The sequence below is a fragment of the Postia placenta genome, assembly GCF_002117355.1.
Source record: "Postia placenta MAD-698-R-SB12 unplaced genomic scaffold POSPLAscaffold_21, whole genome shotgun sequence".
Classification (NCBI taxonomy): domain Eukaryota; kingdom Fungi; phylum Basidiomycota; class Agaricomycetes; order Polyporales; family Adustoporiaceae; genus Rhodonia; species Rhodonia placenta.
Window position 1 is genome coordinate 560911 of NW_020169852.1, and position 15395 is coordinate 576305.

Below are 15395 nucleotides of genomic sequence, written 5' to 3' on the forward strand. Positions count from 1 at the left end.
ACAGCTCCGCGCGTGCCGGAGACGGTGGACGATGTCGAGGTCGACCAGGGCGCGTGCGAGAGCATCCACGAGCACGTCGCGAGCATTTCGGCCGAGCTGAGGGACGGGGCGGTGGACAAGCGGCAGGCGTGCTTCCTGCCTGTGGTGAGCACCGGTGGGGGGCCGATCGTGGGCGAGGCCACTTCCATCGCGAAAGGCCTGGTGATTGCGACGGGGCATACGTGCTGGGTTGGTATCCTTGCATTACCGGCACCGCTGCTGGCCGCCACAGACGTGTTTTCTGACTGGGGATTTTTGCAGGGCATATGCAACGCGCCGGGCACCGCGAAAGCAGTAGCGGAGCTAGTGATGGAGGGAAAAATCAAGTGCGCGAACCTGAAGAACCTGCAGCCAGGACGCTTCCTCTGATTGGGACGCGGGAAACTCCAGAGCGTTCCAGATATACGCTTGTCCGAAACGCTGAAGAACTTCTATCCTCACCCGACGCCGAATGACACGCATCCTGATTGGGGCACCCGTCCTTGGGTCATCATGACTCCCCTAGAGCGGGTAAACGTGTATTTTTTGGGCAACCGCAGGAGCGTCCTAGGGCCGATGTAGTAATTTTTACAAACTGTTTCAGCTCTCAGAAACAACATGCTTCCCTGACCCTAGGACAGATAGTTTCCCCACTATGGCAGTTTCTCTTAATTTATCTCACTGACGTTTAGAGCGCGCGCGCGCCCACCAGGACATCGTAGATACATACCATATATATTGTACGCACTTCACGACATCGTCACCGCGCACGGTGGCTGCTTCCTCGAAGCCGCTTTGATGCGGTACCGACGGTATGTTTGATCGACCGTGCACATATTACCTTTTCTAGGAAGTACGTTGCCAAGGGAGAGCTGCAGCATGTCGTCGGACACACTCATGACACATCGTTGACATATCAACCAGCTAATCATGCCATTTAACGCAAAGCATGAATCTGAAACTGCCAGCGTAGCAGGGCCAATCCCCGAGAGGGCGAGCGCGGCATGGTAGGTGATCAACGGCGTTACGAGAGCGTGCAGGGTATACGACTACTTGGAGCTGGGGCGTGCGGACATATTGACTGGAACGTCGGATTACAGCGTAGAGCATTACAGCAAGGGCGCGGCGGTACAGTAGATACTAGAGGTCCAGGTCAGATATGGGACATATGATACTTGTCGGTGCGTCCGTGTCGCGTCGGACATCGACGCCGTGTGCTTTACGTCGCCGGCGCGATCGTGTTAGTCGCTAAGCACTGGCACACTCGCGACTGCCGCCGCGGCGAGACGCAGCCGCTCGCGTATGCGTCTCGCCTCTGCGGTGACGTTCCATGCGGTGCGCACCAGGTCCACGAGCACGGCGTCCGCGGGGGCGAGCGCGAGCACGTTCGCCCACAGCCCCTGGTTGAACTTCGTGTAGAACTGCATCTCGAGCTCCGTGCACCAGCGCGCCATGACGTCCGCCATCGCCGCGGCGGAGGGGAACTCCTCGATGACGCGCGTGGGCAGCAGGTACGCGGCGAGCGTGCTCGTGCTCGTCATCGTGCGCGCGTCCGGGCCGCCGCTGCGTCGTCTGCCGCCAGGGGACCTGCCGCGGGGGGCCTGCGGGTCTGCGTACAAGTGCAGGCCGAGGCCATAGAGGAGGAGCAAGGGGACGGAGGGCGGGTGCGGGGCGGGCAGGGGGATCGTCGGGAGCGTGACAGTCTGTGAGTGCGCACGTTCACTCCAGGTCGGGACGGGCAGCGTCGAGCCCGTTGGCGAGCGGTCCGGGGCCAGCGAGGTGAGGTCTTTCGCGAAGCGTTCTGCGAATAGGTCTGCGTTGATGGGTATAGCGACGGTGTGGGGGGAAGGAGCGAGGAGCGCGCTCGGTGGCGCTGAGAAGGAAGGAGCGAGGGGGCTGCTGGGAGCGCTGGTGTTGAGGATAACGAGGGTGTGCGTGGGCATGTGTGCATCGCGGAGGACAGGCATGTCGATTGCTGGGGGAACAGCGCCGTCGGGCTGCAACGTGACGTTCGTCGGCGCAACATTGTATTCGCGGCATAGGGCCCTGCGCATCGCTCATGAGCAGGACCAGCGAAGTGCAGCGGATCGTGGACGACCTACTCATATGGGTCATCAAAGGGCTTCTTGAACACAGCTTGGGGCGCGGGGGATCTGCTGGCGCTCGCGTTGGCGCCCTGTGCATCCTGTGGGTGGCGAGAAGTGACTGGGGCTGGGGTCCATGGTGGCGGACGTAGCGCGCGAAGAGGTAGATTTGGTGACCGCGACCTTTGACGACGCGAGGGGCGGTACATAAGCGTACAACTCACGCCGATGGACGGACCTGAGACAGGCCGAATGTCCTTGCGGACAGGCCGTGTCTACGTCAGAGGGTCCTCAGTGGCTTGAGGAGATTAGTTGGCAGCAGCACTTACTGTCCAGCGTAGCGGTGTCAGGGAAGCGATGTGACAGGTAAGGCTGAGTTCTAGCATACCCTGCCCCAGCCTGTCCCTTGCCGCAACGAACAGCGTCGTGGGCGTACGAACGAACAAACGTACGTACGCGGGATGAGTCCCTGGCCTTGCCCGGCGGTTAGGAGTGGCGAGAGAACCGCAGCCGCGGCAGCAGAACGTCAAACTCAGCGGCTTTAAGGCTAATTTCCCTTCGACGCGCGCTGGCATGGCTGGCGTTAGCCGAAGGACGCGGAGAAGACCTGGAAAACTTCGAACGCGGGGTGAACCTTACTATTAGCCATCTACCGCTGACACTACGTCTGGCTAGCGCTCGCCTGACCCTGCCCTGCATGTTGGTGTCTGCCATCCACCTTGATTCCCGAGCGCAATGGTGTCATCTCTGCATCTGCTGTGTTAATCATTGGAATCGATGGTACCGGCAGGCTGTGGTCAGCGAAGATGCTGCGACTCGGATCTCCGTGATCAAGCTATTATTAATCCAAAATCCAAAACGTCGACTTGTTGGCCTCAGGCTGGCATCTATAAGCCACCTATAGCCGCCGCCTACCGCTTCTTGGCCACTAAGGTTCGATGATTCTGGCCTCGTCCACAGAGTGATGACCAATCGAACGGTGTGAGAGGACTGCGCTTGCATCTTTGTACCACCACTGTGGCATCCTTGCCTTGACGGAGATTCCCATTGGCCGTGAAATCTACAGAATAAAGTTCGCGTCACGTAAGTGAGAGAACGTACCTCGTTCTTCGCGCCCAGAGAAGGCGCTCTGATAGAATCCTTGTGCCCTTTATGGCCACCGCCGAATAGAATATCCCTAACTCCACATGGCCTTGTCCAGAAAGCCCAGACATGATGTGCGCGGCCACCCAGCGCCGTTCATACAACTCTAACGCTCCGCCCAGGATCTCAGCGCATATCGGCGGCCCTGCGACGCCGTGCGGCCGCGGACGGGCGGGCTCTGATCGATCATATACAAGTGCTTCGAATCCGGATGATCGGCGGCAGCTGCAGGGTCGCCCCGGCCAACTTCCCAACTCGTCTTCACCGGTGTAAGGGTCGCACAACGATCGTTGACTATTATGCACCTCACCGCCAGTGAAAAATGCGTCTGAGCAGAACGGGGGAAAAAGAGGCGGATCTAATCCAACTGAGCCAGACGGTGTACATCGACTCGGAAATTGATCGAGAGGCTATTTTTGTCTGATCACACGCCGGTGTTGCATGATGCAAACACTTCGTGCACTTCAAAGTCCCACTTGACACAGCAATTTGTCTTGTAAGCTCTAATCATGTCACCTATATACGCCGCACACCTTGTCTCTGTGCACAAAACTAGGTTCAATCATGTGACTGCGTCCCCTGGCCGCGCGTCGCATCCTACATTCTTCTCTCTCTTGCTACCACAGTCAAGCACAGACTCGGCAGAATCCTATCCCTCTACTTGTAAGACCTGTAGTAAGCATTAAGGACAACTCACCTTGCATCTACACCCGACGAGCCCCCTACAATATCCTCTTCGTCACGGCAGCCATGTGAGTAGATCGCATATAATAGGCCAGATGTGTCTTGACGGGGAACGAGTGACGTTGTATCTAACAGTGTCCCGTCACTCTACAGGAGGTAAGCGTATGTACATTACAAGGGGAAATTAGGAAGCGCTTACGAGCTTCAGTAAGATGGAAATATCGGCTGAAGCTCGCATCGAGAAACAACTAGCATACAGCGTGTGGTAGTGCAGTGAGTCATCATCATTCACTACGGTAATTGGGCTAACCGAAGAGGTTCAAATATAGTGCGGTTTGGGAATGCCAGGAATGCGATAATGTCGCGCTGATCCTGATGTGATGTCGCGGTGTCATGCGGGCGCGCGGTGAACTTTTATATGATGTACACGGACATCTTGACTGACACGATTGCATAGTCGTGAAATGTCATTCCTTTCAGGTGAGTCATTATCAGCAAGTTTGACTGCGCATATAGTGACCCCATTTTCGAGATCAGTATGCTTTCCACCTCCATCCCTTGTATTGGAGGCATCTAGTTCGTACTCACATACTCCAGTCTCCTCTCCCAGTACTAGAGCCCTGGTGGGGCAGGAATGCTCATCAGTGCGTCTACTTGTTGCGAGTCCCCCTTGTCTGATATAGCTGACCCTGCTTGCTGTACTACACCTGATAGGTCTGTCATTCGTACACAAACACGGCCACGTCTTCTGTGCAGCGCCAGCTGTAACATCAGCAATCCTGAGATGCTGATGGAGGCGAAGATGAGAAGCAATGGTCAGGTTGAGAGTGAGCGATGGAGTGTCTCTGCGTGTGGTCAGTAGGTCGTCTAAGGACAATGACGTGTATATAAACAAACGGAGTGTATATGAATAAAGGAGTGTATATGAACAATTGGAGCGTATATAAACAATCGGAGCGTAGCGAGAATATTCATATAGCTTCATTCTGCCCCGATGTGCTTCGATGTGCCCCTCGGTTTCAGTCCAGAATTTGGAGGTACAGCGGGGTATAACGTGGTCTATCGGAAATTCTGACATCACGTCAATTGCTCAGATACACCACGATTCTCCTGGATCTGCTCAGATGCGATTTTGACTGGGCCTCACCGCCTGAGTTGCCGTGCGTACCTGGCTGGACTGCGTGTATTCGCCTTGCCACTTGGAGCATAATAGGCCCACAGACCATCGCCGAGCGTCTGTGGCCACCACTGTGGATATGGTTTCGATACATACGAGATCTGAAACTGACCTGGATGGAAGCCGCACACCATTGCCCACGACAGCCTGCGTGGACGCCCGACGTAATTATGAGGTGGTCTTCTCCCCTAGCGCGTGGGCTGTGGTGGCCGAACGTCGATACACGCGCTCAGGAGAAGGTGTGCCTAGGCGCGGCGATCATGAGCACATACATGTGAAAACATGCAGAGCTGTCGGCGGTCGATGAGTCAATTTCCAAACGTCGTGGCCAGTTTTTTTTTCCGCGGCTCAGACAGGGACAGAGAGGCGTCATTCTCGTAGTTGGCAACGACGACTCATTCATGCGAGCCAGGCCGCAGGTATACCGTACTTCACGTTCATTCCCGCAGGGTCTCGCCCAGGAGGCCCTACCACTGTCTTCGATGACTCAGCCCGAACCGTCAACGGGCTACTGCCACTTTCTGCACGGGGCTGTGACTATCCGTACACCTTCAGAGCTGTCAAACACAATCTACCCAGCTTGAGAACCTCAAGACACTAATGCAAATAGGAGAGACACATCCGCAACTCTGAAGACAGTCTTTTCAAATGGATGACACACGTTTCATACAGAGACGATGTACAGCAGACGAGAATGCATTTTTCTGCAAGCATTTCGTCAACCTTCGCAGATGACAGATCCGGACGTTTGGTATCCGAGAAAGGGAAACGTTTGTGGTAGGCCCCACCACGGAGTAAGCGGCCACGGCCAGTCTACCGGCTCCAGATTGTCGACATTAAAGTCCCGTTTGGGACAGCAGACCATGCATGCTAAGCCAGTACAGCAGGACGAGACGACTTATGAGCGAAGAGGACCTGAGACACGAAGCCTACCTGGCTCAGGAAATACGAGTCCCGACTTCCGCACACTACCTATAAAGTGTAGAAAAACGTACGTACAATAATCCTGGTTAGGACCCATGCCGGAATATACTTCCTGTCTACGCCCTTCTATGAGCCCTGACTCAAATACCACGGGCAGTGTTTAAGAATTTTAACACCAACGGTCGGATTACAGGTAGCGGAGTTATATACAGCTGCTCCCTTGTCAGCGACTGCGACATCTCAACAGCCATAGGACAGGTCATTACATGTACAGCAAACGAGAAGGCGCGTCTGACAGGGTGCTCAAACAGTGCTGTGTTTGTCACGTGCACCTGCGATTGATCGGGAGTTTGAAGCGCGCTGGACTTATCACATGACTCGTTGGAACTTCAAAAGATAACTCGAAAAGTCTATTGTATAAACACAGTACTAGACTTAACATATTAGACATAAGAGCATACTGTAATACCGAGGGAAACGGTCATAATGCTACATATTTTGTCCTTCTGTTCACTGCTGATAACTATACGCCACGATGAAATGTAGAACGAAATAAAAATGTGGACCCTAACCCAACGCCGCCTCATAACTGCGCCCGTAAAGGCGCATCCGCCTGCGAGGCGGTGGCGAGGGGCGCGCCGACGCTGATCGAGAGGGCATTGACGAGCACCTCCCATGCGAGATCGATGGCGACCCACATGCCGTCGTCGAAGATGCCCAGGGCGCAGACATTGAGCCACAACCCGCGGACCTTCGTCATCGCGTCGACGAGCGCGGCCGTGTTGTGTTCCCGCGCGAGTGCCCACGCGAACTCGGTCGCTGCGTCCTTGCCCTGCAGGTTGGAGGGCGGCGCCGAGGGGAAGAGGGCGGCGAGGAGCACGTCCACGCGCTTTGCGTAGATATATGAGGACAGGTGCGGGAAGGACGCGGGATCGGGCAGGCAGAGCGGGACGACGGGGACGGTGATGCGCGCGGAGGGCGAGGCGTCGGGCGCGCTGGGATGTGAGGACGGGAGAGGCGGGAGCGTTGCGCAGTTCGCGGCCCACACGATCGAGTGCGTGGGGTACATCGTGACGCGGCGACGGCCGCCGGTCGGCTGGCGCGAATAGACCGCGAGCATGTGTGTAGGGAGGTCGCTCGCGAGGTCTTGTACGAGGATGGAGAGCTCGCGCGGGAGCGTGTTCGTGCTGGTCGACGCCTCGACGCTGGTGAGGACCTTCACCATGCTGTGTGCAGAAGGTCAGAACGTTGCCCAATCGCGAAGAGGACGGTGTACGTACTCAGGGCCCAGCTCCGCCAACTTGTCCTGGATGTATTCGATCGGGAGGTCCGCCAGCTGCGGCTCGATCGATGCGACCCGGCTGTGCGGCACGGGCTTGAAGGTGGGGCGCGAGAGATGGCGGGGGAGAATGACGGTCGTCGTCGAGGTGGGGCGCGTGCCGTCCTTCATCTCGACATCCTTGGACGTCGACGAGGAGGGCACGGGGGTCGGGAAGGAGATGTTGATCGGCGGCGTGTGGGCGAGCTTGCGACGCTTGGCCTGCTCAGCCACATAGCGCTGAGCTCGCGGGCCGTTGGCACGGGCCCTGCGGCGCTGCGAGGAGCCGCGTATGATGGCGGCGGCGACAGATTGGCGGGCACCCTTGGCGGAGGACGACTCGGCGGCTGAGGGGCGGACGGAGACGTTCTCCACGTTGGAGGTCTTGCGGAGGACGACTGGCGAGTTGTAGACACCCATGACGACGCAGTGTGCGAGGAGGCTGGAGTGCGCTGGAGAGTTGCGGTCGACGGAGGAGCGGACTTGGACGGTCGGGATGCAGAGCCAGCTGCAGAGCCGGGGGGGGGCAAAGTTATATAGAAGCGGGGAAGGCGCGGTTCGGCGGCAACGTGACAGGCTAAGCGCAGGGGCGTGGGAGCTCGATTGGTTTTCGCCATTCTGGGCAAGGTTATGATTGGTGGGCGTGTGTTTGCATGCGTAGGCGTGCCGTTGCTGGACTTGCCCTGCATGGCAACTCTGCTGCTTGCTCTCGTCTGCCTCTGTGGGTCCGCACCAATCCCGGCTGCCTCGCCCGGCCCACGCCCACGCTCTTCGGCTCCCGGCGCCACGCCTCGCGGTCACCAGCCTGCTCTTGTCCCCGCGCGTAGTGACGCGTCGCGAAGGGCTGGCTATCGTCGCCCATTGCGGGCACGATGTGGAAACGCTAACAATGGCCACTTGCAGGCCTTCTGCGTGTTCCAGGCGTGGATAGGTGTGATTGAAGCCACACAGGGTGCTCAGGTATGTCGCTTTGCGCGCTTTTCGCTCGAGTTGGGACGATCTTCGTCCCGAGTGCGCTTTGCTGTGACGGGACAGACAACCCTTAACCCTCAAGCGTTCGTCGTGAGATGCATTGTCACTGCTATGTGGCGAACCCACAGGGTAACAATGCGTCAATCGCCGCGGAAACGCGACACTGAATCGTGCTCTTCTTGTCCTTGAAAAGGCCAGCTCGAAGACGGCTGCTTATCGATGCGACGGGAAGATTGGGGATCACACACGCTCTTATCAGCCGCCAAAGATCGAGTGCTCTCATTGGATAGCCGAGCGCGAATCCCAGAAGTCCGGGCACTGTCCCGCATCAGGATTGACGTGCTCCGGCAAGCTGCCTAGAGCTTGAATTCGGCTCGTGGCAAAAAAGCGTGATCGCGGACACTAAAGCTGTCTTCGTAGGGGAACGGGCTCTTCCCGTCGTGGTTGAATATCCATCTTGTCGCGGATTGGTAGCGTACTGGAATGCACGCTTTGCTAATCTTCTTCTCCTTTGACACTGGGCAGCTGCCTCTTAAAGTCACAGATCAAAACGATGGGCGCTTTGTGCGCTAACAGTGGTCCTCTTTGATCACATGTAGCGGAACATCGAGAGACACTATCGCGCGCCGGCGCCGCAAGCGTGTCAGCTAGCGAGACAAACCGACAACGCTAGGAGGTAACACAGTCGCAGGACACTGCAATAGGACAGTCCTCCAGGACGCCGCCGCCTGTGCGGTTGCGAAGTCACCCAGGGTTAAAGCGATCGCGGCACTTTAGGTAAAGCATCCTTTGATATGCACTCCCTTTTAACAAGATGCTCACTGTGTCTGGGGGCGGCGCAGACAGTACACGACTAGCCTCTTCAGTTTCAAGACTCATCGGGCCTAGTGCAGAACGGAGACATCTCCGATGCTTGAAGGCGTTGCGGCAACTGAACTTCAGCCGAGTGGGTACGTAGCGTCTCGCTCGTTCAACCTGTATGCGACTTGGCGTTGCGACGATCGAGTCGTGCTCGTGCACTTCCTGTAGACATTGCGCCAAGGCACATACGTTGCGAGAACATTGAGCATGAAGTGGAGCAGGCGCTTGTCGCTGCCAAGATAAGCAAAGCCAGCGAGGAATGGTGCAGCGTGCACGAAGAATGTCAAGTGTAGGCAAACGACACCCGCGTGAGCTCTTACAAAAAGAGCGAGCGAGAAGTGGGCAGGAATGAGGATCCCGGCGCTTCTTACTGTGCGATAGGAGCAAGCGCATGTCTGGTGAGTTGGAGCCTACTCGTAGAGGGCGTGGGCTGAAACGGGGTGTCAAGATATGATCTGCAGAGCTTAATATGCAATCGCAGTGAGTTTATTGGCGGTCGAGGCGCACTAAACAATTTAGGAGCACTCGAGGCGAGTCATGACGGGCTGTGCCTTGGAGTGTCGTCGGGGCCACACCGTGAGCAGGACACTGTGCGCTGTACGGTGCAGCCCGGGAGGTGAAGTACGCGGCAATTAGCAGGAAGTGGGTTGTGTGCGTTGCTTGATATGTCTGCAAGTCAGCTTACGGGGACCTCGTCGCAGGACAAGAAAGCGGGCGCTTGACGAATGCGCAGCAGTGTATTAGAGCGCGCCCAAGGGCAAGGCGCCGGCACGGCACATCGCCGAAGCAATGCATTTATAGAAGCTGTCATTCAACGCGGTCACGTGCCGCACGCGCCATGATGCAGAGGCGTGCAACTTTGAACTTGAACCACCGCCTTCTCCCCCTACGCGCCCCCGCCTCGGCTCCTCGCACGCAGCCCCCGCCTTACGACCGCCACGACCCCTGCTGCTGATTTCGTTTCCGTGTAAATAGCTTGCGCTTCGTTTTCCCGCCTCTCTTCACACCGCTTCTTCACATTTTGCTGGCTTGCAACTCCGCGGCACATCGGTTGCCGTGATGTCGACCACCACTCAGATCTTGTTCAACTCTCCCGCCTTGCACTCGCTCAAACGCGAGCAGCTGGTTAAACTCTGCAAAATACACTCCATCAAGGCCTCCGGCAAGAACGCCGAGCTCATCGAACGTCTCAAGCAGCGCGCACAGGAGCTGCCCCAGTCCGAAGACGGTACCCTGCACATCGGTGGGCTCACGTTCCCGAGCGACGTCGACGTGCCACGTTTCCAGATGCCCCGCCCCAGCGAACAGTGGGAGATCGTCATGGAGGACATAGAGGAGGTACAGGAAAGCACCTCGCTCGGCACGATATCCTCCAAAGGCAGCCTGCGCACGCAGGGGACTGCCGGGGAATTCGGTACAAGCAACTCAAAGTGTGAGTAAATCTAGATTGCAGTCTGATCATGTTTGATTTCGCCCCCCGATCTGCGGCGCGTCTATTCCTATTCCTCGTCGTGATCATAATCTGTACAATATCACAGAGACCCGCATGGTTCTCGACAATAGGCATATACGCATACATAGATCTTCCGAGTACTGTGACCGAAACAGATCACCATACATGTCCCCCGAAACTCCTAAAACCGCACACTGTGAATTGTGTCTGCTCACGAATGCGAACTGATTAACTATTCTCCAGCATCGACCGTAGGTACCTCCATCAAGGCACTTGCCACGTCTCTCGGCATTAAGCGTGCGACATCGACCAAGTCTTCCAACTCGGAACAACGCCCCCCCTCAATCTGGGATGGGTCCCGCCAAGACGAACTCACAAAGCACGCGGTCCCGTATAGCGAGCTGCCGCCAGCACCATCGCTTCCGCGGACCGATGCTGCTGTCGACTGGAATGCCGGCGCCAACGCCGATGGCGACGTGTCCATGTCGGCCCCCGTCCCGGGCAGCCCGTCGCGGCCAGGCGCCCCTGCCCCGGCGAACGCGCGGCTGAGCATGGGCAACAAGGGCGCCACGACGACCATCCGCCTCATCTCCGCTGCCCAGCGCAACGACCACGACGCCCCCGGCACGCCACAGCTCCCGCCGTTCCAAACCAACTTTGATCTCGAGATGGGCTCCCCGGCCCCGGGCGCGTCCCCGGGACACCGTCCGAACGTGTGGCCTGCCTCGCCTGGAAACACCTTACAGGGACGCCGTCTGTATCCTCTTGTTCCCTTCGAGGACATGGTCGGCGGCGGCACCATGACTGCCGGTACACTACCGCACCCGCACCCGCATGCCGCACGCGACGAAGATGATGCCGCCCGCATGCCCGGCGGGATACTCACCTTCACGAACGCTACACCCGCGAAGGTCTCTGCGCCGCTGTTCTCCAAGCCGACCCCTCAGCCCGCCGACGCGCCGGACATGTTCTCGCCCATGCGCCCGCCCCACGCCAACGCTGTGAAGCCCGCCCCGGCTCTTCGACCGCGCTCGGAGCCGTTCCTGTTTGGCTCGCCGCTGCCGCGCCACAGTCTGTCCAACAAAGAGTTCGGCGACGCCGCGGCATCCGTGCTCGAGGAGATGAACCGCCGCGTCGCCGAAGCTCGTGCGGCGAAGGGCGGCGAAGCTAAGGCGCCCGCGCGCGGCGTCCAAGATGCCTTCGCGGACGTGTTCAGCGCCAACGACAGGGCCCATCAGCGTACAGGCAGCACGGACCGCTTCGCGAAGGCGCACGAAGACGCCTTCGGCAAGATGGACTCTATTGTTAACCACTATGCCGCGCGCCGTCCACCGCAGGCGCAGGCGCAGCCCAACTCGAAGAAGCGCAAGTCGGACGCGCTGGGCATCGGGCCCGCACCGGGGGCGAAGCGGAAGAGCAGCGCGGCCGGTGCGCGCGTTATCAGTGCGGGCGTGCGCAAGAAGATGGGCGTGCCTGGTGCGTTTGGCGCCGACGAAGACAACGACAACGACAACGACAACGACGGCGACGACGACGGCAGCGAAGAGGATCCTGGCGACCGCCGCTCATCGAAGCGAATCCGTACGACATCTGGCAACGATGTGCATAGTGGTCAGAGAGTCTCGCTCGCTCCTTCGGCCGGCGCGGATCCGGACGCCGAGGACCTGAAGAAGCAGAAGGAGCGTGAGGCTATACGCCGCAAGCTCGACGCCAACAAGGCCAGGAGGCGCAGCAGCAGGGGCCGAGTCAGTATTGGCGGCAAGCCGCCGGCTGGTTAGTGTTCGTCGTTCTCTCGTGGATCTCAGTCTGATTGGCCGTACTCTTTCAGGGAAGGCAAAGACGTCCCGCTTCGGGTTCCTTGCATCTGCCAAGTCTCTGGTGCGCAATGTATGGAACATGGGTGCCGGGGCGTCGAAGGACACCAAACCCGCTGCGCAGCCGTCTTCCACTGTGCCCGTCGCGAAGCCCGCACAGGCGCCGCAACCCGCGCCCACGCCCAAGCCAGCTGCAGGTTCCTCTGCGGCGACGCGGAAGCAGTCGACTGGAGCTGATAATGTTAGCGTGAGGAGCGCAGCGACCACGGCCCGCACTACTACGGGGACCGCTTCGAGTCGCTTGTCGCAGGCATCGAACTCGACCACGGCTTCCAAGAACACCGCCTCGACCAGCTCCTCTCGGCAGTCCATGGCACGGGTCCGCGCTCCCATCCCGTCGTTCTCCAGCGCCTCCAAAGGCACCAAACCGCCTGACGGAGCCGCCAGCTCGAGAACGAGTGTGGCTGCGAGGCCTTCCTCGTCAACGACATCGCGCACCAGTGTCCGGCCTAGCTCCATAGCGGGAGCATCATCACTAGGAACAAGGAGCAGTCTCGTCTCTGCCGTGAGGGGTCCGGTAACGTCCATGGGTGCGAAGCGCAGTATTTCCGGCTCCGGCGGCACTGGCGTTGGCACGACAGGCTCAACTCGTACAATGAGCAGCGATGCAGTGGATGGTTCTGGTTCGGATGCACCAACGGTCAAGAAGCGGTCCTCTTCGCTCATGGCCCCGACGGCGAGCTCAATGGCCAAGAGACAGAGCACTGTCCGCGCGGGCGCGGAAACCTCGGGAAGGCCCCCGGGTCTCTCAGCGGTAGCTGAGCAGACTGCCCGTCCTGCTCCTGCCCCAAGCAGGCGGCCCTCTGGCAATGCCCGGTCACCCAAGAAGACCACCCTTGGCATCATCACGAACAGCCCCCGATCGCCGCGGCTGATCAAGATTTTCGACAAACCACTGACGACGACGACATTCTCGAGCCCTTCGTCCCCGACTTCTCCTCCTGCTCACAAGCCCTCGCTTTCCGCAGCGGTCAATGCTATCATGGGCACACCGTCCCGGATTCCCAGACTCGCAGTGCCGCCAAAGCCCAAGGCGCTCGTTGCGCGGAAGCCGCGAGTTTCTCGTTCTCGGGTCATCGCGAAGATGGGAGCGCAGCGCGCCCCAGGACAACCGGCTCTCGCGACCACTGTGGCGCCTGCTGCCCGCACGCGATCTAGCATGGGCGGCAGGAAGTCGCTCGGTGGCGTGAAGGGAGGCCGCCAGAGTGCTGGCGCAGAGGTCATCAAAAGTGCGGTGAAGAAGAGGGCCCGGCAGAGTGAATGTGCCGCCCGGCGGAGGAGCCGTGCTGCAGCTGACTCGAGACACGTACAGATTGACGATCACGACATGACTACCGCCATTGCGATGGATACAGACCCTTGATTTTGAGATGTTACGCATGCCCGTCATGACTCGCTATGTTTCTTGACTGTCCCCATTTTCTGTATCATGGCCGTATATGCGTTCACGAGGGGTGTTGCGCGCTGGGCGCATGCGACTTGTGATATGTGCCATGCCGTATCTTAGCAGGTGCCTGACGATCTATAGATGATATGAGAGCCGATTTGGGTACCACCACATCTCATTGCATTTCAATCTCAAGTGAGGTAGGGCCCAAGGTTGGCCAGATCTAGACGCTACGCGATGCTCGAGGCGTTTTTTCTCTCCAGCATCTGCATGGAAGAAACTACATCTAGATGGGCACTGGAGTAATTGCACGAGTTTGCCACACACTTCGTCAGTCGCATCTTCCGACAAAAACTGGATTTTGTGGCTTACAGGGTAAAGGCGGATTTGTCACGTTCTTGTCCTTGGTGGCCGCTGAACAGTTTTTCTATAACGCTGTCGAACTCCTTTCAGCAGCGTCTGCGTCATGTTTCAGTTCTCTGGTCACCTGGTTAGTGGCCTTTCGCATTGCGGGTGAAGACTGACAGTAAAAAATCGGGCCACCGCCCTCGATGCCTTTTGATACCGACTGCGTGTCGGGGCAAAGTCGAATGTATACCCCAATGTGTAGTCCACGAAGTCAGCTTGTAACAGGTCCTCTTCCGTTGTCATTGGCTGTAACAGACTGTTAGCGGACGGAGTATGTCGTGAGACAAGTCACTGACGGGCAGCATGCTAATGAACTCTTCACCATTGTGCCACTCGCATAATGATTGACGGTACGGATAGGTGCTCATGACGAGGCCCTTTACACTGTCGCAAACGAAGGACTTAGTACGCTGCACAAGAAGCAACATGAATGTATGATCGGAGAGGATCACCCGAGCGTAGAGACGCATCAGAGCGCAGGATATCATGGGGGCAGCAGATAGCTAGTGGATTACTTACTTACTTGGATGAGTTGTCTCCGTTCACCGGGAGTACCCGCGAAACATGACTACGCAGAGCAGGCGTAGTCACATACGACCACCGAGTGACAAGGCGAGGGACGAAAGGGCCTGCGAATAGAGACCGAGTCACTGGATTCGTTATCAGAAGTTACGACTGTGGCAGTTCCTAGCCAGACCCGAGGTACACAGAAGCACCTGTGAATGCCGCATACCGCATCTGGAAATAGTGGACCCGTGGATTAAACAAAGCGACAGACCGAGGTGGTTAGCAGGGTCTGTAAGTAGGTAAAGAGATAGAGGCAATTTACACCGGTCCCATCTCATAAGCCCAGATTCCCTTCTGCGGGTTTCTGAGATTGAGATCGTCGTCAGGCAAGTCACGCAATTTGAATGGATCTGACCACAGTGAACAGAAGAAGAAGTCGAATCCTCACGCTCGGGTAGCGAGGAGACAGGAATGTTGAAAAGATTCAGTTGTATTGCTGGTACTAGCGTAAGAGGCACACATTTCAAAATTCTGAAGACGTATCAATCAAATGAACCTAAGATCATCACAGCTGAGAACACGTAC

The 15395-nt window shown here is 57.8% G+C and overlaps 4 protein-coding genes across 4 annotated transcripts in view; 2 read left to right on the top strand and 2 right to left on the bottom strand.

Annotated features, from left to right (window-relative positions):
- POSPLADRAFT_1174967 (hypothetical protein) overlaps positions 1-724 on the top strand; it is a 1770-nt gene extending 1046 nt beyond the window's left edge. The window contains exons 2-3 of the mRNA XM_024488318.1: positions 22-228; positions 301-724. Of these exons, the coding sequence (XP_024333645.1) occupies positions 22-228; positions 301-408 (315 nt within the window). The 3' untranslated portion in view covers positions 409-724. The remainder of the gene's footprint in view (positions 1-21; positions 229-300) is intronic.
- A 535-nt stretch (positions 725-1259) lies between these two features.
- POSPLADRAFT_1050489 (hypothetical protein) lies at positions 1260-3316 on the bottom strand (the record flags this gene model as incomplete). The annotated part of the gene is made up of 7 exons (XM_024479994.1): positions 1260-2064; positions 2121-2203; positions 2327-2377; positions 2432-2709; positions 2790-2937; positions 3018-3162; positions 3204-3316. The coding sequence occupies 7 exons, from the start codon at positions 3314-3316 to the stop codon at positions 1260-1262; spliced, it is 1623 nt and encodes a 540-aa protein (XP_024333646.1).
- Positions 3317-6613: 3297 nt separating this feature from the next.
- On the bottom strand, positions 6614-7480 carry POSPLADRAFT_1158569 (hypothetical protein; the record flags this gene model as incomplete). Its single annotated transcript, XM_024487334.1, has 2 exons — positions 6614-7256; positions 7311-7480. 2 exons carry the CDS (start codon positions 7478-7480, stop codon positions 6614-6616), a joined length of 813 nt encoding a protein of 270 aa, XP_024333647.1.
- A 2760-nt stretch (positions 7481-10240) lies between these two features.
- POSPLADRAFT_1076508 (hypothetical protein) lies at positions 10241-14067 on the top strand (the record flags this gene model as incomplete). Its single annotated transcript, XM_024482923.1, has 3 exons — positions 10241-10613; positions 10878-12407; positions 12463-14067. 3 exons carry the CDS (start codon positions 10241-10243, stop codon positions 13869-13871), a joined length of 3312 nt encoding a protein of 1103 aa, XP_024333648.1. The 3' UTR covers positions 13872-14067.
- Between the last annotated feature and the right edge of the window lie 1328 nt (positions 14068-15395).